General features: G+C 43.1%; 3 protein-coding genes across 9 annotated transcripts in view; 1 reads left to right on the forward strand and 2 right to left on the reverse strand.

Annotated features, from left to right (window-relative positions):
* Window positions 1-24,796, reverse strand: part of LOC148368316 (uncharacterized) — a 310,091-nt gene that overhangs the window by 250,693 nt on the left and 34,602 nt on the right. The window lies entirely within an intron of this gene.
* The window catches only part of LOC148368334 (uncharacterized), a 113,324-nt gene that overhangs the window by 34,025 nt on the left and 54,503 nt on the right, over window positions 1-24,796 (forward strand). For 2 of the 5 annotated variants that reach the window (XM_088330284.1, XM_088330281.1), the window contains exons 2-4: window positions 3,723-3,815; window positions 6,000-6,272; window positions 11,885-12,514. In XM_088330284.1, the coding sequence (XP_088186410.1) occupies window positions 3,725-3,815; window positions 6,000-6,272; window positions 11,885-12,514 (994 nt within the window). In that variant the 5' untranslated portion in view covers window positions 3,723-3,724. Of the gene's footprint in view, window positions 1-3,722; window positions 3,816-5,999; window positions 6,273-11,884; window positions 14,150-24,796 lie in introns of those variants that run through there. The other 3 variants (XM_088330282.1, XM_088330286.1, XM_088330283.1) reach the window with 3 other exon arrangements.
* The window catches only part of LOC148368337 (uncharacterized), a 51,893-nt gene continuing 48,444 nt past the window's right edge, over window positions 21,348-24,796 (reverse strand). For all 3 annotated transcript variants that reach the window (XM_088330288.1, XM_088330287.1, XM_088330290.1), the window contains one exon: window positions 21,348-24,353. In XM_088330288.1, coding sequence (XP_088186414.1) covers window positions 22,183-24,353 — 2,171 coding nt within the window. In that variant the 3' untranslated portion in view covers window positions 21,348-22,182. The remainder of the gene's footprint in view (window positions 24,354-24,796) is intronic.

A 24,796-nucleotide genomic window follows, 5' to 3' on the forward strand; every position in this document is an offset into this window, starting at 1 on the left:
AGAGTTGGTGGATACAACCGGAATTTTTGATGTTTGATCTTAGATTACCCATAGTCCAGTGTTTTTTCCGAATTGCTCAGTCCACAATTGAATGGATTTGGGAGTACAGTCCATAAAAATGCTCGATGAAAGTCGCCGCCGACGATAAAGCTCCGTTGGGGTGTGCAAGCTGCTGTTTATTGATAGCAGCGGACAGGAGATTTAGCGCTATGCTAACGTTAGGATCCAGTGAAACTGTTAGCGGTGGAAAGTAAAAAGCAAACACAAAGACCACAGTGAGCACTCCCGGTAGATAGAAGTGTCTGCACGATACTGCTAGAAACTCCATATCGAGTGAGCAGTGTGTGTCAATGGTTCGGCTGTTATTGTAGCGCGTAGTCTCCAATCTTAGTAGTCTTCGTCTCGTTCGAGCCGGTGATGTAACGCGGCGTCGGGAAAGCAGAGGCTCCGCGATGACAAAAAAAAAAATACTCCAATTCCGGACGTTGATGGTGGCAATCCGCAGCTCAAATTCACTTATTGTGGATGATGGATCTGGCGTTGGTTGAACATGCTTGGGAGCGCTCAGGGGCGTTACTAGTGGGGGGTGGCCGGTCCCTCACCCACGGACACCCTCTGCCCACCCAAAGAAAAGTGGATATAGTAATGAGGGCAGTCGAGGGAGCGCATACATCATCTCGTATAGAATTATGAATGTCAGTGGACACGAGCTTGGACTCTCCTGCCTCTGCAGCGCGCAGTGTCCCCACGGAGGGAGCAGCCCTTCCCTGCATATTGCTTTGTAGTAGTGAGAGGAATTCTGTCTTTTTATAGAGAAGCGACTCTTTGGGCTTGACTGACCCAAATTAGACGGCTCTTTTTGTCTCAGCTCTTTGGATTGTTTTTGTTGATTTAATGATACATGACTAATTGTTATGTAACAGGATGCACAAAATGTCTTAAAAGGGGGAACAATTCAGTAAAAAAGAAAAACACAAAATAGACAAAATGAAAAAAATAAGCAAAAAAACAAAGTCTGAAATGAAAAATGAGAGAAAAAAAATAATTAAGCAATAAAAAATGAGTAAAAAAAGTTAGATAAGGAAAAAAAGCTAGGAAATAGTCAACTAAAGAGGAAGAAATAAATATAAGGAGAAAATAAGAAAAGCAGCAAAAGACAGGAAGCAAGAAACTGCAAAAAGAAAGAAAAGAGAAAAAAAAAGCAAAGAAAAACAATTTTAGGTCCTTTTGTTCAGTATATTACCAAGAATAATGTAATATTATGCAGAAAAGGAATGAATCAAATCTCTGATGCAACGAAAAGAGCGCAAGAACTCTCTCCCGTCTCTCGCCCATCGCCGAACGTATATACGTCGGGATCCTCGTTTGCAGAATTCCGAGACGTTTTTACTAAGTAACTGCTTGCACCTCGTTTTGAAGGGGGATGAGCGCTCGTGAGGCCCCCACTCGAGGTTTTGAGTTTTTCCTCGCCCGCATGTCGGTTTCATATCAGGTCACCCGTGCGCTCCTTTGAGATATCTTGTGATGAAGGGCCAAACGAAGACACGAGTCTTGACTTTTGGAAGCATTATTCCTATATATTCAAAAAAATGAAGGTCAAAATGAGTCACTGATGGAGGGAGACTCGTTTGAAGTGTCGGAATTGGACAGCCTTCAGTAGGGTTACTATTTCAGAGTATATTTTTACACCTTATGAATGATCAAATCCTCAAATGTCACACAGTCAAACAAAATGAGCTTTTGCCTGGAAATGAAATGATCCGCATTTCTCTAGCGCTTTTCAAGTCAATGACTTCCCAAAGCGCTTTACAGTGTGCTTCACATTTCCCAATAGCGGCCTTGCAGCCATGTAAGGCGCTAACTGGCTTATTGAGGGTTCAGTGTCTTACCCGAGGACACTTCGACACGTAACACGGATAAGCCGGGATTCGAACTGGGATCCCTTGATCCCAAGACGAGCGCTCTACCTCCTGAGCTACTGCCGCCCCGGGTTGAGCGATTTTGTTGAATTTGGTCTCAAAATATATGCTCTGGCACTTTCCCAAAATCAATTCAAAGTATTTTGCTCTTTGAGTCAAAAAGGGTCTCGAGTCAAGAGCTCGGGTTTGGGCTTCGGAAAGGGTTTTCGAGTGATTTTCCGGTTGCAAAATAGGGGCAAGAGGTAGAAACTCGGGTTGAGGCTCCTTATTTGGATATGAGACTGAATTTTAGGGTCTGAAACAGCGTTGGAGCTAGGGTTATGAACTAGGGTTTAAGCCCCCTATTAGGGTTCTCAACTGAATAGCTTTGGAGCCGGGCTTATAGGAAGGGTAGGGTTACAGTTTGAAACGGGTTAGGTCTAAAGTTAGGGGTGAAGGGCTATTTTCTAGGGTTTTGGCTGCAAGTCAGAATTTTCAATGATTTTAGGCTTCCGAAATAAGGTTAGGGTCTGACACTAGGCTCCCGTTCTTTTGATCGGCTATAGACTTTCACTCGCCACGACGACAAGCGTGGCTTCCTACGACCTCTTTCGATTCCCTTCACGTTCTAGTTTCTCCACTTCAAGACTTGCCACGAATCTCTAACCTCCTCTTAAGGGTATACCAAAGTCTCCTTTTCAAGATTCTCTCCTCCCCAAGAACTTCCCCAGGTCTCCCTCTCAAGTTTCCCCTCCTTGTCCCAAGACCTGCCACTTCTAGCGTTTTCTTAAGGGTATTACCAAGTAACCTATTTTCAAGATTCTCGCCACCCAAAGATCTCCTCTCTAGTTTCCCTCTCAAGATCTCCACCTTTACCACCCAGGTCCCACACCCCCTTCTTGCCGATACAGTCTTTTGTTATTGCTGTTTAGATAAACGTCTCTCAAGTCAAGTTGCACCGCTTCCCCTTTGTCCTGCGTTTGGGACTGTCCGACACCAAGTGACAGGAAATGTCCACTCTTGACACTTAAGACTCCCGGATGTTTAATAGCTTCAAAGTAACCTCATACTTTTGTTTCCTCGTCCTTGAGGGAGAAGCCACATGTGCGGTCCCTCTTCGAGGTTTCATTTTCCTCATGTTGAGGTTTTTTGAGTTTTTCCTCACGCTTATGTTGGTTCCAGATCAGGGGATGGTGTCATAATAGTCTGAAAAAATAGTCTGTGTAATAACCTGTGCAGCCCTTTGAGACTCTTCGTGATTAAGGGCGTCACAAATAAACAAGACTTGATTTGACTAGAAGGACTAGCTTAGAAGTTTGACAGATTCAGACGTTGTGAGTATTCAGATTGGCACCTGGACCAGACGCGTGCTACTGTAGAACCTGCTGCATCTTTTGAAATTTTGAGACAGGAAGCTTGAGCTCTCTATAACTTACTCTATACTTAATGTTGAGGTTGACTGAGTATTTATTATGCACTGAGGCCCTTGCAACACCCATTGCACCTGCCACAATGTCTTCAACTCTGGAGAGCGCTATTTGTCAGATCAAATCTTTTCAACTGGACCAAAATGTCATTTAAAAAACAAAAGAAAACAAACGTTTGTTTAAAATCTCCTATTATTCATGTCGTATTTTTGATCTGTTTCTATTGTGTGGTTGTTTTGACAACTTTGTCTTAAATTTGACATCCAAAGGCATCCAAAAAGTCTTGAATTGAACTTGCCTTAAGCTGTAGGAACCTTGTGGTCTTCTCTGCGTCCCTTTTTGAGTTTCTGTGAGTAAAGGCGTCACAAATAAATGCCATTTGACTTGTGTGTCGCAGACATGGGTGAAGACCATCTTCCTACTGCGTGGCAGGAACCAGAGTTGCCAGGAACTGTTTACAAGATACTCCAAATTGTGTTGAACAGAGCAGGTTGGTCGTTTTCTTTCTGCAATACGAGATATTTGGCCGTCGAGGTCCACCGTACTTTCCTTTCGAATGAGTTTCGGGCTTCTGTCTCGCTCATTCTTTCAAAATATATACAGCGAAGCAAAGAAGTATTTGAACACCCTGCTATTTTGGTACATCTCCCTCTTGGAAATCATGGAGGGGTCTGAAATTTCCATGGTAGGTGCATGTCCACTGTGAGAGGGATAAACTAAAAAGAAAAATCCATGATTTTTGAACAAATTAGTTGTGTGATATAGCTGCGAAAAAGTATTTGAACACCTGGGAAAATATTTGGTAGAGTAGCCTTTGTCTGCTATTACAGAGGTCAAATGTTTCCAGTAGTCTTTCACCAGCTTTGCACACACTGCAGGAGATTCCTGTCCCACTCCTCCACACAGATCTTCTCTAGATCAGTCAGGTTTCTGGGCTGTCGCTGGCTGAGAAACTCTGAGTTGGAGTTTACTCCAAAGATTGGGTTCGGGTCCGGAGACTGTTTGGGCTATGCTAGAAACTTGATATGCTTCTTACCGGAGGCATGTTTATTTGTATAGCACAATTCATACACAAGGCAATGTAAGTGCTTTACAGAAATGGCAGACGGGTTAAAAACACACAATAAAAGACATTGAAAATGTAAAATGTGGTTTTTAAAATAAATTAAAACCACAGATAAAACAATCAAATCAATGAATTTAAATAAGGTAAAAGTGAAGAGTGCAGATAGAAGCCTTTCAGTTGTATGCACAGTTGAACAAAGCTGTTTTCAGCTTGGACTTTAACACAGTCAGAGTAGACCCCTGTCTGACGTCGTCAGGAAGACTATTCCAGAGTTGAGCTGCGTGGAACTGAAACGCAGCTTCACCCTGTTTAGTCCTGGCTCTGGGCACCAGCAGAAGGCCCGTCCCTGAGGTTCTCAGGGTCCGAGATGGTTCATATGGGACCGACATGTCACAGATGTACTTTGTTGCTAGACCATGAAGAGACTTTTGCACCAGCAGAGCTGTTTTCAAGTCTATTCTCTGAGCGACGAGAAGCCAGTACAGAGACTAATATGGTCGTACTTCCTGGTTCTAGTCAGGACCCGAGCAGCAGCGTTCTGGATGTTCTGCGGCTGTCTTACGGCTCCTTTAGAAAGTCCGGTCAGAAGGCCGTTACAGTAGTCTAACCTGCTAGAGATAAATGCGTGGATAAGTTTCTCGAAATCTGATTTAGACAGCAAACCTTTGATTCTGGCAATGTTTTAGAGATGGTAAAAGGCTGATGATGTTATGGATTTCATGTGGCTGTTAAAGTTCAGGTCTGAGTCCATTATTACCCCGAGATTTCTAACCTGATTTTTAGCTTTAAAACTAAGTGATTTTCTCTGGCTTTTTGTGGACCAAAGACAATGACTTCAGTCTTGTCTGAGTTGAGTTGGAGAGAGTTGTTTCGCATTCACACAGTGATCTGTTGAAGGCAGTGACAGAGTGAGTTCACGGGCCCATGTTCACCTGCTGTCACGAGATGTAAATCTGTGTGTCATCTGCATAGTTATGGTAGGACACGTTATTACCGCGTATTAACTGGCCCAGGGGCAGCATGTAAAAATTGAACAAGAGGGGTCCCAGGATGGACCCCTGGGGGACCCCACAGGTCACTGCCAATTGGTCTGACACATAGTCTTCCATCTGAACAAAATACTTCCTGTCCTCAAGGTAAGACTGGAACCATTTCAGGGCAGGACCAGAGATGCCTACCCAGTCTTCTAACCTCTGCAACGAGATCACATGATCGACTGTGTCAAATGCAGCACTCAGATCCAGCCACTCCTTGCTTTTCCTGGCCGTGCGCTTCGGGTCATTGTCGTGTCGGAAGACCTGGCGACGACCCAACTTCAACGCTCTGACTGAGGAGAGGAGGTTGTTCCCCAAAATCTCACAATACACGGCCCCAGTCATCCTCTCTTTAATGCAGTGCACTCGTCCTGTCCCGTGTGCAAAAAACACCCCCAAAGCATGATGTTATCACCCCTATTCTTCACATTAGAGATAATACCTACTGATCAGTAGCGCCTAAGCCTTGAGAATTTTTTTTTAAGTTTTGGCACTCGGGGACAACGCTTCTGAAAACGTTACGGCACTGAACGAGTTGAGGGCAATAGAAATAAACGTGACTTGTGTCTTGCAGACGTCAGCCAAGAATATCTTCCTACTGCGCGGGAGAAACCAGAGTTGCCTGCCGTTAAAATTGAGGAGGAGGAGGTAGAAGATTTGAAGCCCTATCACGTTAAGCAAGAGACGGAAGATGGGGAGCCTGTTCACGTTAAAGAAGAGGACAATTTTCAAGTCTGTTCAACCGTGGAAGATCAAGGTCAACCTGGAGATAACGGTCCGCAGGAGCTTCTAAGCATCAGCTCCCGTCAACACGTGGAAACGGATGAGGACGACTCGCAGTCGGAAGGTGGTAACACATGTTCTCAGTGCGGGAAAACGTTTCCACGCAAGTCTTATATGAAGTTGCATATGAAATTCCACGCTGGGGAGAAGCCCTTTTCTTGCTCAGTTTGTGGTAAAACATTCACACAGAGTGGGGACTTAACAAAACACATTAGAACCAACAGTAACGAGAAGCCTTTTGGCTGCTCAGTTTGCGGTAGAAGATTAGCACAGAGTGGGGGCTTGAAAAAACACACATTAACCCACACGGGGGAAAAGCTTTTTTCTTGCTCAGTTTGTTGTAAAAAAAAATTGCCCAAAATGGGCAATTGAAATTACACCAACTAACCCACACTGGCGAGTAGCCTTTCACTTGCTCAATTTGTATATTGTATGTATTGTATTTATTTATTCAGCCAGTATAAACCATAAACATGATCTATACAAGAAATCATTCAGTGTAGAGGAGGTATGACGTGATTTCGTGAGGTTGAAAGAGAGGAAATCACCAGGCCCCGATAAACTCTAACCCTGCCTTCTCAAAGAGTGTGCTTCTCAACTTTACTGGTATTTTCAATTGGTCTTTGAGTTCTGCTCCTGAACAATTTTACCTGTCCCGAAGAAGAAAAATGTCTCATGTTTGAACGATTATAGACCCGTTGCACTCACGTCAGTGATCATGAACACTTTTGAGAAGATCGTATTGAAATTCATAAAGTCCTTTCTACCATCTAATCTAGATCCGTACCAATATAATATCGTGCTAATAGAAGTGTAGATGATGCCATTTTAATTCTAAGTCATCTCGAGCATAGGGATTCATACGTTAGGGTTTTAGTCATAGATTTTTGTTCAGCTTTTAACACTATCATTCCTTCTAAACCGCATTTGAAACTTCTTCATGACCTCAATTTTCCCGTTTTTTTTATCAATTTGGATTTTAGATTTCCTCCTCAATAGAGAACAGTCTGTTCGCATTGAGGAGAAAGATTCATGTTCTACTGTCTTCAACACTGGTGCGCCTCAGGGCTGTCCATTGTCTCCAACTCTGTTTTCCCTATTCACACACGATTGTCAACCCAATTCGGACCATTCACTATTCGCTAAATATGCAGACGACACCACAGTTACTGGCTTTATTTCAAATGGAGACGAAACTGAATACCGAGCAGAAATGGATTCACTTTCCACCTGGTGTTATGAGAGTAATCCGTTATTGAATATAGGTAAAACTAAGGAGATGATGATAGATTTCCGTACTAAGCCTCCCCCGCATGTGCCATTGTCAATTAAAGGTAGTGAGGCGTAACTGGTCCATTCATTCAAGTTTCTGGGTACTTGTCAGCTGACCTCACATGGACATGAAGTCAGCCATACAAAGGCTCGACTTCCTTCGTCAACTCAAATCATTCGGAGTCCGTCAATCCATTCTAGTCCATTTTTATCGTGCTATCATTGAATCCGTTTTAACTAGGTCAATCACTGTCAAAGACGGAATCAGTAGTGATGACGGCAGAGGAAAATAATAGGTACTGGCCTCCCATCCCTGCATAGTATCTACATCGATCAAACTATAAAACGGACACTAAAAACGATAGAGGATCCCAGTCACCCTGCAGGTACTTCGATGACCTATCGTCAGGTCGCCGTCTTCGCTCCATTGCGAGCAAGACTGCACGTCTTAAAGAGAGTTTTTAGCCTTCCGCTATGCGTATGTTCGATGGGAATTGATTAAGGTTATTATGTATAGTATTATTATGCCACCGCATTCCTCTGACCTATTTTAGTCTTGTTTTTTACATATTCTTTCTTTTGAAACTATTATATATAATTGTATTATACTTTACAATATATTTGAATGAATGAATGAAAACTTTTTTTTCGATTTTGGTAAAGTGTGCCGCAGCGCAATTCCTACTCGATCATTGAGAGAAGTTACTGTCCCGGACCTTACTGTGTCTCATGTAGCCCCTACAGCTGCAGTCTCAAAGCGCCTTAGGTGTACAGTTGCTCTCCATGCGAATGGTGAACAGTCAATTACTACTGACCTGCTTGTGGACACTGGTTCAGCAGTCTCAATTTTGCCAGAGAGAATTTACAGACATTCGTTCATGCACGTGTCTCTCTCAAAGCCTACTGTACGCCTGGTGACCTACATGAAGAAGCCAATTCCAGTGTTGGGCTGTCTTCAACTTACTGCTACATACTGCAACCAGAGTGCACATACTGACTTCTACATAGTTCCTGGCGGTACTCCACTACTGGGAATGGACCTGTTCACTGCACTTCGCCTTCACATACAAGATGGGCAGATTGCAACACCTGCCGCATCGGTGATGAGTCGCACCGTCAACACTACAAATGCTTCAGGCGTTGCTACAGGTTTTATACACAAAGTTAAAGTGCGTGCTGATGTGCCTCCAGTCCAGCAAAAGCCGCGCAGACTCCCGTATGCCGTGCGTGACAAGGTGTCGGAGGAGCTGACGAAACCAGAAACAAATACAAAACCGGGACATGAGAATGTTGCTGCAGATTGCTTGTCACGTTTGCCTCTCCCCATCACAGACGACCACGAGGAGATGGAGTTGGAGGTGGTGGCTGCTGTGTCTCCTGATTTTGCTGCAGTCACCGCTGATGAGCTCTCCAGTGCGTGTGAGGAATGTCCGGTGCGACACTACATGCAGGAGGGATGGCCTCGTACTGTAAAAGGCCTCGACCCCCTCATCGTGCCATACTTCTGTGTGCAAAATGAACTTGCCGTGCAGAACAGTGTCATTGTGCGTGGCACTCATCGTGCTGTGATACCACAACAGCTACAGGAAAAAAATGATCCGACTTGCTCACGCTACACACCAAGGGATCGTTCGCACAAAATAAAGACTGAGAGACTTGTACTGGTGGCCTGGAATGGATTCTCACATTGAGCTTGCCATCAAATCATGCACCACCTGCTTGCAGCATGACAAAAGCGCAACCGCACGTACTGCCCCGTTACAGCCTGTGCCTACCCCGACTGCTGCCTGGGAAAAGGTTGCTGTGGACATTGTTGGTCCTATTCACTCTGCGCCTGCTGATTGCCGCTTCGCCATCACCCTCATTGACTATTGCAGCCGATGGCCTGAGATTGCCTTCTGCTCAAATGTTACTTCTGCCTCTGTTATGACTTTTCTTTCCACTGTGTTTAGAAGAGAAGGTAATCCACGGGAAATTGTTACTGACAATGGCCCTCAGTTCGTGTCGACCGAGTTTGAAGCATTCCTTAGTGACAGGAACATCACACACCGTCGCAGCTCTGTGGACTACCCACAGGCCAACGGTGAAATTGAGCATTTCAACAGAGTCTTCAAGGACTGTCTACAAACAGCCAACATCGAAGGTAAACCGCTGAAAGTCTTCTTCGCTGAGTTTTTACAGACTTACAGAGCTACACCACACGCTGTGACTTCAGTGTCCCCCGCTGAAATGTTGCATGGTAGACCACTGAATACAAAGCTTCACATCACAGGTCTTCACTCCATGCGCTCCACTGCTGACAAAGGCAACATGCTACAAAACAAACAACAGAAGTCAAAACAATACACTGACAAACGTCACGGTGCAAAATCACCCAGCTTCCAGATCAGCTCTGCGGTTCGCATCCGCAAACCTGGAATCATTGCCAAAGGACACTCAAAGTTCACCCAGCCACTGACAGTGGTAGCCCAAAAGGGTCCGGCCACTTATCTGCTGTCTGATGGAAAGGTGTGGAATGCTTTCTACCTTGCCCGTTCTTCCACCTGTGCTGCACAGCCTGCTGATGCCGATGCTTGCCTCCTGCCAAGCAACCAAGGTGCTGAGCCACGTCAACCTGAAACTGTGCCCTCACCACATCCCTCTCCGAGTGCACCAGAATACGACATGCTCCTGCATGGCTTCAAGATTACGTGACTTACAAAAAAAAAAAGATAAAGAAAAGATGTGGAGATGTTCAAAAAAAAAAAGACATGATGAACGTTCACTGTTTTAAAAATTGTCATGTTTTTTTATGATGTGATCCTCATAAGATTTGAGCAGAAGGCAATCTCGGGCGATCGGCTGCAATAGTCAATGAGGGCGATGGCGAAGCGGCAATCAGCAGGCGCAGAGTGAATAGGACCAACGATGTCCACAGCAACCTTTTCCCAGGCAGCAGTCGGGGTAGGCACAGGCTGTAACGGGACGGTACGTGCGGTTGCGGTTTCGTCATGCTGCAAGCAGGTGGTGCGTGATTTGATGTCGAGCTCAGTATGTGTGTGTCTGTGTGCGGAGTCAGACTTTGGAATCGTTTGCAAAATGAGATCAAACAATGTCCAACTATTCACACTATTCAAATTGAAATACAAAAAAGCATTACTGGCGAAATACAGGGATGAAGAAAATGGGAAATGAGGGAATTTGGAAATACTGCATTTCAAACGATGGTTAACTTGTTGTTATTGTTGCTATTATTACATCAGAACTGTTATCATAAGTATTGTGTTTATTTTTATTGTTATTATCACTGGTGCCGCAGTGACATTATGCGCATGATGATGTTGAGGGATGGGTATTGCGAAGATTAGTCTATAAAATATGTGATTATTGTAACTATTAGAATTATTGATATCTGACCTGACCTTAATGCTTCCTTAATACTGCCATCGCTTGGCTTCAAGTCCCGAGTAAGGCTTAAGTTTTCAAAAGTCGCACTCAACCTTTAAAAACACCCCCTCCCGTCACTCCTGTCACAGTTTCTGCCTTACCTACGTTTTGTGTAAATTCCAAAATCTTTGACCGTTTCCGACGAGTGCCAGACGTTTCTCTCAAATGGGAAGTGCCGATGTTGGCCATATTGACTCGTTTTTGATGGCCTACAGAAAATCTAGCTCTGTAGCTATCCAGACATAGGGCACACCAAAAGAAAGCTTTAACACTCATCTTTCATGAGACAACGGTTGGTTTAGTTGATTAGATGACATTGCCAAGTTTTTTGAAAAAATACTTGTTTCCCAGAAAACTTCTGAGAAAAATGTCTCCTTGCAAAATGATACATGTCAAGCAGAAGTTTTGCCCCGGTGCTTTTTTGTAATATCTATGTTTTTGACACCTAAACAATACTTTCCATAAACACAAGGGCACTTGGCTTGAAAAATAACATTTGATTGCAAGAACACTAAACTTATGCATAAACTTTGCAAAAATTCTCAGCCCCTGATGTCTCAGGTGACGTGATCACACGATTCGGGTCGTCACGGTGATGTCAGGGCCCTACGATACGTCATCCCAACCAAGGCCCTTGCTCATTATTTAGAAAGACTAAAGATTTGAATCGTTAACAGGATGTACTTATATCTTTGCTTTTCTCATCACACTGCGCGTACTTGGCATATACACCGTCGCCTACTCACCGCCATACAGAGTAATACGGCAAATACAGGAACAAAACGCGGCACTGGGTGTTGACAAATATCCGATCAAAGCCACTCCTACCACCTAGTGGTCATTTAATTCACAGAGGCCTCATACTTGCTGATCAGCCGCGCCTAAGCCTTTAGAATGTTTTTTTTCGTTTTGGCACTCGGTGACAATGCTTCTGAACGAGTTGAAGCAATACAAAAAAACGTGACTTGTGTCTTGCAGACGTCAGCCAAGAATATCTTCCTACTGCGCGGGAGAAACCAGAGTTGCCTGCCGTTAAAATTGAGGAGGATCTGAAGCCTTATCACGTTAAGCAAGAGACAGAGGATGGGGAGCCTGTTGGCGTTAAACAAGAGGACGATTTTCCAGTCTTGCTCCTGACCGGGGTCCGTTCAACCGTCGAAGATCAAGGTCAACCTGAAGATAACGGTCGGCAGGAGCTTCTAAGTATCAGCTTCCATCAACATGTGGAAACGGAAGACGACGACACGTCCCATTCCACAAACGCTGAAGGTGGTAACGCATGTTCCCAGTGTGGGAAAACGTTTCCACGCAAGTCTTATATGAAGTTGCATATGAAATTCCACGCTGGCGAGAAGCCTTTTTCCTGCTCAATTTGTGGTAAAAAATTCACCCAAAATGGGAGCTTAAAAATACACACAAGAACCCACACTGGCGAGAAGCCTTTTTCTTGCTCAGTTTGTGGTCAAAAATTCACACAGAGTGGGCACTTAAAAAGTCACACTAGAACCCACACTGGCGAGGAGCCTTTTTCTTGTTCAGTTTGCGGTCAAAAATTCACACAGAGTAGGGACTTAAGAGAACACATTAGAACCCACACCAGGGAGAAGCCTTTTTCTTGCTCTGTTTGTGGTAAAAAATTTGCCCAAAATTGGCAATTGAAATTACACCAAAAAAAACACACTGGTGAGAAGCCTTTCGCCTGCTCAGTTTGTGGTAAGAAATTCTCACAGAATGGGAACTTAAAAATACACACCAGAACCCACACTGGCGAGAAGCCTTTTTCCTGCTCAGTTTGCGGTAAAAGATTCACTACAAGTGGGAGCTTAAAAATACACACCAGAACCCACACTGGCGAGAAGCCTTTTTCCTGCTCAGTTTGTGATAAAAGATTCCGTGATCGTGGAAACTTAACAAAACACATTAGAAACCCACATTAGAACCCACACTGGCAAGAAGCCTTTTTCTTGTTCAGTTTGCGGTCAAAAATTCAACCAAAATGGACACGTGAAATTACATCAACTAACACACACTGGCAAGAGCCCTTTTCCTGCTCAATTTGTGGTCAAAGATTCACTAAAAATGAGAACTTAAAAATACACACCAGAACCCACACTGGCGAAAAGCCTTTTTCCTGCTCAATTTGCGGTCAAAGATTCAGCAAAAATGTGAGCTTAAAAAGACACACCAGAACCCACACTGGGGAGAAGCCTTTTTCTTGCTCTGTTTGTGGTCAAAGATTCACTTCAAGTCAGAACTTAAAAAGACACACATTAACCCACGCTGGCGAGAAGCCTTTGATTTGACCTGTTGACATTGTGGTGAAAAACAAACTATATTGTCAAGTCATTTTTATTTGTATAGCCCTTAATCACAAGAGTCTCAAAGGGATTCACAGGTTATTACACTTTATTACACAGACAATTTTTCAGACTATTATTGGACACTAGAAATGACACACAAGACCCGGTGCAAAGACTTTTGCCTGCTCGGTTTGTGGTCAAAAATTCACTAAGAGTTGTTAATTAAAAACATCCATTTGGTTAAGTATCATACAGGTCATCTACAGTATAGGAAGATAACGGCCACAAAACCTTTTGCCCTCACCTTTTTTTCAACCACTGACTCTGCCAGCACATCAAAAAAGCCACATTCATTCACAGGAAGTGAGCAGACTCTCCAGTTGTATCATAAAGATTTGTGACCCCAAAGTCTTCATACGGATTCAAAAGATTCATGATTTGCATATGTGTCATGTTTCCTGATAGATGATCTATTTCCTCGTGTGCCCGCATACAATTTTGCCTGTTATCAACAAGTATAATTATTATAACACTAAAATGGCCGACCTAGATCCCCAGGGTTGGGGCCTGTTATCACCAGAGCCCCAAAGCTTGGAGAGCCTGTGGTTCTCTCCGTCCCTGTCGTCCGGATGGGAACAATCCCCGTGAAGTCCGCCGCCAAAAGAGATAGGAAGCTTTATTTCTTCATCTTTCTGGTTGGCCATGTGCTGCTTCTCACACACTCCTCCCCCGAGGGACTTTTTTGTTCTCAAAACTACACAAAAATGGTCATGCAACAGCCTGTCTTTAGTATTTTGGGCAAATATCCCATGTTGGCACGCTAAGAAAACAATCCCATATCATTGAAATGGGTTTATTATCTTAAAACTGGGTGCATTGATCATTACTGTTAACCTGTTGCAGCATTTCTTCCACCTTCCATCACTGAGTGCTTGTGTCAACAATGTGCTTTATTCTTTCGTTTGATTCCATTTTCTTTGTCCTGTGAATAAAACGTAGTTTCATAAAATCAAACTGCATTATTTTTGGGTCGATGTTATTTTTCTTCTGAACTGATCACTATCCATATCAAATATCTCCAAAATCGATCAAAGTTGAAAATACATTGTGTTTAAAGTTGGACCCTTTATGACAAACGCTAGACACAGGCTATTTCAAACGAATTCGTGTCGGAAACCAAGAGCACCACCTGCTGACTGAATTGGTAAGATTATGAACCAAATATCATTGAAAGCCATTTGGAAATGTGTTGCTATCTTGGCCATAAAGGAGTCAGAAATCACGTTACGAGTGATGACTTTTGCCAGAATCGAAACTTAACTCTGTGTTATGTCAAGACAAAACAGAAAAGGGACTTGGATTTTCCTGGACCAAGATGAAGTTGAGACTGGAACTGGAAATCACCATGACCACATGGTAAGAAAACATGAAACCGAAATATGAAATGTTATGAAGTGAGCAAGCGTGTGGATAACAGAGTACTCGGTTGGTTTGGACCCATGGAGAGGATCTACAGAGCAGAAGTCAATGGAAGGAAACCAAGAGGAAGGCCGCCATTGATGTGGATGGGTGGAGGAAAGAGGTCTAAATTTAGTGGAAGCTAGAGCTATTAGGAATGAGTGGAGAGGTGTTGTGAAAGGATAGTGGGATTGTGGAGGCGTTCTTAAGGATGGATGATGCGGCAGGGGTAAACCAGCGATTGAACAGAAGAGTGTGTGGCCGCTTGTGTCCGATTTCATCTGGAGGGACGACTTAGGTGCCGAGGTGCCTAACTTCTTTGGGTTGGCCATGGTCCCAATTTTTTTTTTTTTTTTTGCTATTTTTTTCATTTTATTTATAAAAATGTGTTTTTAAGTTTGGGATCCAATTTTTCACGGTACCAGGTAAGGCTTCAAGCTATTGTCTCACGTGTTAGGACACCCACACTACACTCATTAGCGGACATTTGATTTCAAAAACAAATTCAGGCGAGAAAAAAAAACCTTGTATCTTCCAATTTGGATGATTTAATATTAGCAGAACTTGCAATGGGCCCAAAATGTTATGTACATATACATTGAAGGATTTTATAGTTTATACGATTAAATACAAGTTACATTTATCGAGCGCAATAAAGATTTTTGCTGGGTGAGCTTCAGGTCACGCCGTTCCGAATGCAAATGTTTTGTTTAGTTCTGTTGATAACAAGACTCTAACGGAGGAGGCCAGACACACAAGGACAAACATCGAGGCGAGGTGGTGGAGCCCACGTGGGGGGTTTTCCTGACGCGCCGGCTCGCGGAAAAAGGCGCGGGCCGGAAGAACTTCAGAAGATCGAAGGAAAAAGGAGGCTCGACGAAGACTCGAGCGACACTAATTCGGCGCTTTGGATGGAGTTAATTATTCAAGAAATTAAATCTGCCCCCGTGTGGAAATGCCGGGTTCTTGTCCGTCTTTTCACAAAAAGAAATGAGCACACATTGTTAGGTGAATGAAGTTTATGTTTGGTTAATGGAGTCAGATAACTAAATCGAATAATTTGGTAAATGGTACATTTTTAAGATGTGATTCCTAATAATTATATATATATATATATATATATATATATATATATATATATATTGGAAATGTGTTGCTATTTTGGCCATATACAGTGGAACCTGGGTTCTGGACCATAAGCCGTTCCAGAACCCTGTTCGAAAACCGATTTGTTCGATCACCGAAATCATTTTTCCCATTAAAAGTAATGTAAAATCGTTTTAATCCGTTCCCCACACCCTGAATATTTACCACGAACGTAAACATGAAGCTAACCCGGGCTAATCGTACGTTCGCGTTAGCGTCATCTTCCGTACGAAAGATGACGCTAACGTGAACGTGTCAAATTAAAAAAATCAGCTCGTTTACACCTCATTTAGCACCCGGGTCTCCGCCACAAGTGGTAAGCGCTTAAAGGATAAAGAAAATAATTATGAATAGGATTTCTTACCTTTGTGGTGGTCTATTCCCTCGAAAGAAGGGAAACTCGCACACCTTCTTCATATTTTGCTATTATTTCTTTCTTAAATGCAATATGGGGGGCAGTAGCTCAGGAGGTAGAGCGCTCGTCTTGGGATCAAGGATCCCAGTTCGAATCCCGGCTCGTCCGTGTTATATGTCGAAGTGTCCTTGGGTAAGACACTGAACCCCCAATACCCCCAAAAAGCAGGTTAGCGTCTTACATGGCTGCAATACAAGGCCACTATTGGGAAATGTGAAGCACAATGTAAAGCGCTTTGGGAAGTCATTGACTTGAAAAGCGCTAGAGAAATGCAGATCATTTGATTAGTTGCACGCACTACCCTCTGCTAGCACTGACCTTCCGAGGCATAATTAGGGGTTAAAACACTCTGTTCACCGATATTAAAAACGAAAGCAAAAAGGAGTGCGCGTTGCCGTGACAACAGTTCTTCACAAGGGGTGGGGCAATCTACACAATCTACACCCGTACACCGCTCAGCATCACCCCTAGCATACCGGCGTTGGAACTCCGATTTTTCAAATGAAAAGCCGAGCAAGAATTTCTCCAAATTTTTGGTCGAGAACCGATTTGTTTGAACTGAGAGGCGTTCGAAAACTCAGCTTCCACTGTATGCATATATATATATATATATATATATATATATATATATATATATATATAATATACATACAATTTGGTAAATGGTACATTTTTAAGATGTGATTCCTAACAATTTATATATATATATATATATATATATATATATATATATATATATATATATATATATATATATACACCGTAAATTCCGGACTATAGAGCGCACCTGATTATAAGCCGCACCCACCACATTTTGGGAGGAAAACCGATTTTGTACTTACACAGGCCGCACCTGTATATTAGCCGCATGCGCCCACATTAAAACATGTAACACAGTCACAAAACTAGCCCAAACCCCGGCTTTGAGTCCCGCGATTGTAGCTGAATATAAAGTATACAGTCCAAAAAACACAGCCGGCAAAATGAACAGTTAAGTGTGAGGTGCAGTTTAATGTTTACTGTGAGAATGAAAATTTAGGCTTCAGCGGTCGCAACATCTATCCCTAACACGGTATTAGCCTTAAAAGAATTATTACCTACGGTAACTGCAGCCTCCACTTCGTAAACTGGGTCTGTTGACTCACTTACAAACAACTTCAATACTGCTTTGGTTAATGTTCTTGATTCTGTGGCGCCCCTAAGGCATAAATTCCGACCTAAGAAGAATACACCTTGGTTTGCTGAAGAAACCAGGTTACTCAAACAAGGTTGCAGAAAACTTGAACGAAAATGGCGCAATACTAAGCTGGAGGTCTTTTGACTTGCCTGGTGTGACAGCTTGCTCAAATATAAAGTAGCTCTTGCCTCAGCTAAAGCATCGTTTTTGTCTAAGATTATTGTTATACATAAGAATAATCTGAAATTTTGCTAATGATTTATGGAGTATTTTAATAAAAAGATTCAGCTCATCAGGAATGAAATCTTAAATGAAAGCCCTTCAACTTTGTCCTACCTTAAAGATGTGGAGGTGTTAGGTAAGGACGGTGTCGACGGTTGTCCGCTTTCAATGATTTGTCCCTTGATAATCTAACACAGATGGTCAGTAGGGCCAAACAAACTGCGTGCCTGCTCGATCCGTTTCCAACGTCACGGTTGAAGGATCTGTTTGGGATCTTAGGACCATCAGTTTTAAATATTATTAAAATATCGCTATCCTCGGGTATTGTTCCCGTAGCCTTCAAGTCTGCCGTCATTAAACCCACGCTTAAGCGACCTAACCTTGACCCGGAAAGCCTAGGTAATTATAGGCCAGCGACAAATCTGCCATTTTTTGCAAAATGACTCGAAAACTTCATTGCACAGCTGCTAAATGACTCCATGTCAGAAAATAACCTCTTTGAAACTGTTCAGTCAGCATTTAGGGCAAATCACTCTACTGAGACAGCCCTGGCTAAAGTAACCAATGATCTCCTTTTAGCAATAGATTCCGGTTCTTCATCAATGTTACTGCTGCTGGATCTCAGCGGTGCTTTTGATACGGTCGACCACAACATATTATTGGTTCGTCTGGAACGCGTTGGTATCTCAGGAACTGTACTCTTGTGGTTTAGGTCCTACCTGTCAGACAGGATGCAATGTGGATCACATTGTAAAACGCTGGACTCCGTTGTCTTTGAGTTGCTCTTCCACTGGCTGGCAACCGATTCAGGGTGTCCCCTGCCCGAAGACAGCCCCGGCACCCCCGCGGATGACAATGTACAAATGGACGTTTTGTTCATTTTTCCAGCCGCGTCCCACATCGCAGCAAACAGTATTTTGTTCCTCTTCGTTCAGATGAGCCACCTCTTCACCGTTCAATCTGTCCTTTCCAGTCCCTTGTCTTTCAAAAATGGATTTTCATTCCCGATGAATCAATCGTGCTTACATATTGGGATTTTTGGTAAATCAATAGCCTCAATCTGAATGACCATGTAGAAATTCTCTCTTCTTCATTTATTTTCCATGTATATTTTATTATTCTTATGATCCGTCTCAAGTTCGATTCATCCGCTATTTTGAAATTCATATCTTTCTCAGGATCGATGAATCTGTTCCTCGTCGTCTTTTGAAAATGCTTTTCGTAGGATAGGCAAACGTTTTCTTAATTCAACCAAGCTATAAATCAACATTTGTTACATATTTGTTAAGGTTTGTCAATCGTAACACGCTAATAACTTGAAAATTTACGGTATGATTCATTTCACACTCTCTGGCAGCTCCTCTCACGTGAGAGGAGATGAACAAGCAAACTGAGCAGGCGAAAGGCTTCTCACCAGTGTGGGTTCTAGTGTGTTTTTTTAAGTTCCCACTCTCAATGAATCTTTTACCTGCAAACTGAGCAGTAAAAATGCCTCTTCCCATTGTGGGTCAGTATATGTTTTTTAAGCTGCCACTTTCCGTGAAACTTTTACTGCAGACTGAGCATGAAAAAGGCTGCTCATCAGTATGTGATATTTTGTGTGATTTCAAGCTCCTATTCTGAGAGATCGTTGACCACAAATTGAGCAGGCGAAATGCTTCTCGCCAGTGTGGGTTCTAGTGTGATTTTTTAAATCCCCACTCCGAGTGAATCTTTTCTCGCAAACTGAGCAGGCGAAAGGCTTCTCCCCAGTGTGGGTGAGTGTTTTTTTAAGCCCCAACTTTCGGTGAATCTTTTACCACAAACTGAGCAGACAAAAGGCTTCTCCCCAGTGTGGGTTAGTCTGTGTTTTTTTAAGCTGCCACTTTCTGTGAAGTTTTGACCACAAACTGAGCAGGAAAAAGGCTTCTCATCAGTGTGTGTTAATTTGTGTGATTTTAAGCTCCTATTCTGAGAAAATTGTTTGCCACAAATTGAGCAAGCGAAAGGCTTCTCTCCAGTGTGTAACATCAAGTTTCCTTGGTGGGAGATTTTTTTTATCACAAAATGCTCTTTTTTTTTTTTTTTAAGGTGCACCGCTACTTTGCGGATTTTCACTTATCGTGGGTGGTTTTGGTCCCCATTGACCGCGATAACCGAGGGGCCACTGTACTTGTCACTCACGAATTGCCATACGGACTACCATTTCATGAATATTCTTGTCCTGTTTTGGGAAAAGAAAGCACATTTCTTCCAGTGATTAAAAAAGGACAGCCATGTCATTCATCATTTTGTACGTTGTTATTTCCATTCTTTTCAAACTCATTTGAAAGTTTTGCTTATTTGAAACTATGAATTCAATCGTCTAGTCTGGCTCTTTTGTGCGCATTATTCTTTTATTTTGCATACATAAACACCTCTAGGACACAGGAAAGAAGAGACTTTCGACTTACAATCAAACTTGTTTATTAAAGCAAAGCGAGCGCATCGAAACGAGGCAAAATTGCGATCTCGGATCGCTGTGAAATCATCCCGCGGACTGATGAGTCAGCCTCTTTCTTTTACCGTTTCCTAGATTTCTGATTGGCGGATAGAATAAAACACGTGCACCAAAGCGCATTCTGATTGGTTTAGACACGAATGACATATTTCAATGCAGTGTAAAATGTTGGTCAGTCGACGGTGTGCGAGTAAAATAAATGATACATCACAGCAGTTCATTGTTTGAAAATAGATGGGAGTCTTGAGAAAATGACCAGTAGCCTCCAATTTGTAGAGACAAAGTTCCTTTGGCTTGGGAATCTTATGCTCCTGTCCTTGGGTGGTACGGGTCAGCCGAAAGGAGTTCTGTGCACCCGTTTGATAACAGGAAGCCCACCGGTGGCCTCCAAATTGTAGAGACAATGTTCCTTTGTCTCGGGAATTTTATGCTCTTGACCTTGGAGGCGTTCGCTCCGAAAAGCAACTCGAAAACTTAACTGTAGAGTTATTGAGTCAACATAAATACATAAAAGTGAAAGTATATAATATAGTCTGGCCATAAACCATAATTTCCCTTACCGTTAGCAAGGGGGATGGTGGAAGAAATGATGCAGCAGGTTCACAGTACCGATCAATGAACCCGGTTTGAAGATAACAGACTCATTTCAATGATCAGGGATTGTTTTCATAGCGTGCCAACATGGGATATTTGCCCAAAACACCAAAGACAGGTTCTTGCACTCACCCTTGATGTGTACCTTTGAGAACAAAAGTCACTCAAGGGAGGAGTGTGTGAGAAGCAGCTCATGGCCTCACAGGAAGATGAAAAAAGCCGAGTTCTTAACTCTTTTAGCTGTGGACCTCACAGAGGTTGCTATCATCCGGACGACAGGGACGGAGAGGACCGCGGGCTCTCCAAGCTTTGTTGCTCTGGTGAGAACAGGCCACAACCCTAGAGATCTATGTCGGCCATCTTATTATTATAATTATTGATAACCAGCTCCAGACTTCCTGTGCGGACTTTGTATGTTCTTCCCGTGCTTGCGTGGGTTTCCTCTGGGCACTCCAGTTTCCTCCCACATTCCTAAAACATGCATTTCAGGTGAATTGGCCGCTCCAAATTGTCCCTAGGTGTGAATGAGTGAATGAGTTGTCTGTCACCGTGCCTTGCGATTGGCTGGCAACCGGTTCAGGGTGTCCCCTGCCCACTGCCCGGGGATGGCTGGGATAAGCTCCAAACAACCCCCCCCCCCCGCGACCCTAATGAGGATAAGCGATACAGCTAATGAAATGAGATTATTGATGACAGGGAAAGTTTCACGCGGACAATCAAATAGATCATCTATCAAGAAACATGACACATATGCAAATCGTGAAGCTTTTGAATCCATATGAAGACTTTGGGGTCACAAATCTTTATGATACAACTGGAGAGTCTGCTCACTTCGTGTGAATGAATGAATGTGTCTTTTTTTTACGTGGTAACATTCAGTGGTTGAAAAAAGGTGAGGGCAAATGGTTTTGTGGCCGTTATGTTCCTATAGATGACCTGTATGAAACTTAACCAATTGAATGTTGAACTCTTAGTGAATTTTTGACCACAAACCGAGCAGGAAAAAGTCTTGTCGCCAGAGTGGGTTCTTGTGTGTCATTTCATGGTTTAAGATCAGGTAATTGTGTAATTTTGTAACTGTAATCCTGTGCAGTCCTTTGAGACATTTTTGTGATTAAGGGATACATAAATAAATTTGACTTGACTAGTGCCGGTATGGATGAATTTTTCACCACAAAGTTAACCGCTCAAAGGTTTCTCACCGGTGTGGGTTCTAGTTTGTTTTGTTAAGTTGCCACCCTCAGTGCATCTTTCACCACAAATTGAGCAAGCGAACAGCTTCTCGCCAGTGTGGATTAGTGTGTGTATTTCCTGGCTCCCACCCCGTGTGAATATTTTACCGCAAACTGAGCAGCCAGAAGGCTTCTCGCCAGTGTGGGTTAGTTGGTGTAATTTCAAGTGTCCATTATGGGTGAATTTTTTTACCACAAACTGAGCAGCTAAAAGGCTTCTCGTTTGTGTGGGAAAGTGTGTGAATCGTTTTCCTCAAACTGAAGAGGTGGAAGGCTTATCTCCAGAGTGGGTTAGATGGTGTAATTTCAAATGCTCATTTAGGGCAAATTTTTGACCACAAACTGAGCAAGAAAAAGGCTTTTCACCAGTGTGGGTTTTTTGGTGCAATTTTAAGTTTCCATTCTGTGAGAATAGTTTTCCACAAACTGAGCCGGAAAAAGGCTTCTTCCCAGAGTGGGTTAGTGTGTGTTGTTTTAAGCTCGCAGTTGTAGTGAATCCTCGACCGCAAACTGAGCAGGAAAAACGCTTCTTCCCAGAGTGGGTTAGTGTGTGTTGTTTTAAGCTCGCAGTTCTAGTGAATCCTCGACCGCAAACTGAGCAGGAAAAAGGCTTCTTCCCAGAGTGGGTTGGTGTGTGTTGTTTTAAGCTCGTAGTTGTAGTGAATCCTCGACCGCAAACTGAGCAGGAAAAAGGCTTCTCCCCAGTGTGGGTTAATGTGTGTGTTTTTAAGTTTCCACTTGTAGTGAATTTTTTACCGCAAACTGAGCAAGAAAAAGGCTTCTTCCCTGTATGGATTAGAGTGTGTTGTTTTAATTTTCCACTTTGGGTGAATTTTTTACCGCAATCGGAGCAAGAAAAAGGCTCCTCGCCAGTGTGGGTTTTTTGGTGTGACTTTAAAGAGAATTTAGATGAGAATTGTTTTCCACAAACTGAGCAGGAAAAAGGCTTCTCACCGGTGTGGGTTTTAATGTGGTTCTTTAACATTCCACTCCTGCTAAATCTCTGACCACAAACTGGGCAGGAAAAAGGCTTCTCGCCAGTGTGGGATATTGTGTGTTTTTTTAAGCTCCCTTTCTCTGTGAATGTTTTGCCACAAATTGAGCAGGTGAAAGGCTTCTCCCCAGTGTGGGTTAGTGTGTGTCGTATTAAGAAGCAGCGCAACGTAAATCTTAGACCACAAACTGCGCAAGAAAAGGGCTTCTCCTTAGTGTGGGTTAGTGTGTGTCTTTTTAAGATCCAACGAAAGGTAATTTTTTTATCGCAAACTGAGCAGGAAAAAGGCTTCTCGCCAGTGTGGGTTGTGGTGTGTATTTTTAAGTTCTCACTTTTAGTGAATCTTTGACCACAAACTGTGCAGGAAAAAGGCTTCTCCCCGGTGTGGAACAGTCCGTGCATTTTTAAGTTCTGATTTTTAGAGAATCTTTGACCGCAAACTGAGCAGACAAAAGGCTTCTCACCAGTGTGTGATCTGATGTGTCTCTTTAAGTTGCAACTTGTAGTGAATCTTTTATCGCAAACTGAGCAGGCAAAAGGCTTCTCGCCAGTGTGAGTTCTGGTGTGCATTTTTAAGCTCCCATTTTGGGTGAATTTTTTACCACAAATTGAGCAGGCAAAAGGCTTCTCGCCAGTGTGAGTTCTGGTGTGTATTTTTAAGTGCCCACTTGAACTGAATCTTTGACCGCAGACCGAGCAAGAAAAAGGCTTCTCGCCAGTGTGAGTTCTGGTGTGTATTTTTAAGTGCCCACTTGAAGTGAATCTTTGACCGCAGACCGAGCAAGAAAAAGGCTTCTCGCCAGTGTGGATTAGTTGGTGTGATTTCAATTGTCCATTGTGGGTGAATTGTTGACCGCAAACTGAACAAGAAAAAGGCTTCTCGCCAGTGTGGGTTAATGTGTGTCTTTTTAAATGACAACTTGTAGTAAATTTTTTACCACAAACTGAGCAAGAAAAATGCTTCTCGCCAGTGTGGGTTCTAATGTGTAACTCCAAGTTTCCTTTGTGGGAGAATTGTTTTCCACAAACTGAACAGGGAAAAAGCTTCTCGCCAGTGTGGGTTCTGGTGTGCATTTTTAAGCTCCCATTTTGGGTGAATTTTTTACCACAAATTGAGCAGGCAAAAGGCTTCTCGCCAGCATGGAATTTCATATGCAACTTCAGATAAGACTTGCGTCGAAAGGTTTTCCCGCACTGGGAACATGTATTACCACCTTCCGACTGCGAGTCGTCCTCATCTGTTTCCACGTGTTGACGGGAGCTGATACTTCCGGGCTCCTGCCGACCGTTATCTTCAGGTTGACCTTGATCTTCGGCGGTTGAACGGACCCCGGTCACTCGCAAGACTGGAACATCGTCCTCCTCCTCAATTTCAAAGTCAGGCAACTCTGGTTCCTGCCGCGCAGTAGCAAGATATTCTCGGCTGACGTCTGCAAGACACAAGTCACGTTTACAGTGGGACCTTGCTACTTCGCGCTTCCGTGTTCGCGGCTTCAGAGCTTTGCGACCAGTAATAGTAAAAAAAAAAAATACTGATAATAATAATAATATCAATTCAAAAAAATCAAAAATGAATCATGAAAAATATTCAAATTTAGAAAGGACATTATTTTACAACATTTGAAAAGAAAATATTCAATTAGAACGAGTCATTTGAAAACACAAAGAAACGCACGTGTACGGCCATCGACGCAAGCCGATTGGCCGGCACTCGGCGAATACTCGACTCCCATTGGCCCGTCGACTACAGTAGACCGCGCTTACCTCCTATACGGTACGCTTCTCGCCATAGCTGGCAGTGAGCTCGCCTTTTTCTCGCGGCGAATTTTCAAGTCTAAAGGTTTTTCGAAGCCCTTGGCGAAACGCTCTTTAT

This window comes from Urocampus carinirostris, chromosome 3 (assembly GCF_059441175.1).
Source record: "Urocampus carinirostris isolate Australia breed hairy pipefish chromosome 3, RoL_Ucar_1.0, whole genome shotgun sequence".
Taxonomy (NCBI): Eukaryota; Metazoa; Chordata; class Actinopteri; order Syngnathiformes; family Syngnathidae; genus Urocampus; species Urocampus carinirostris.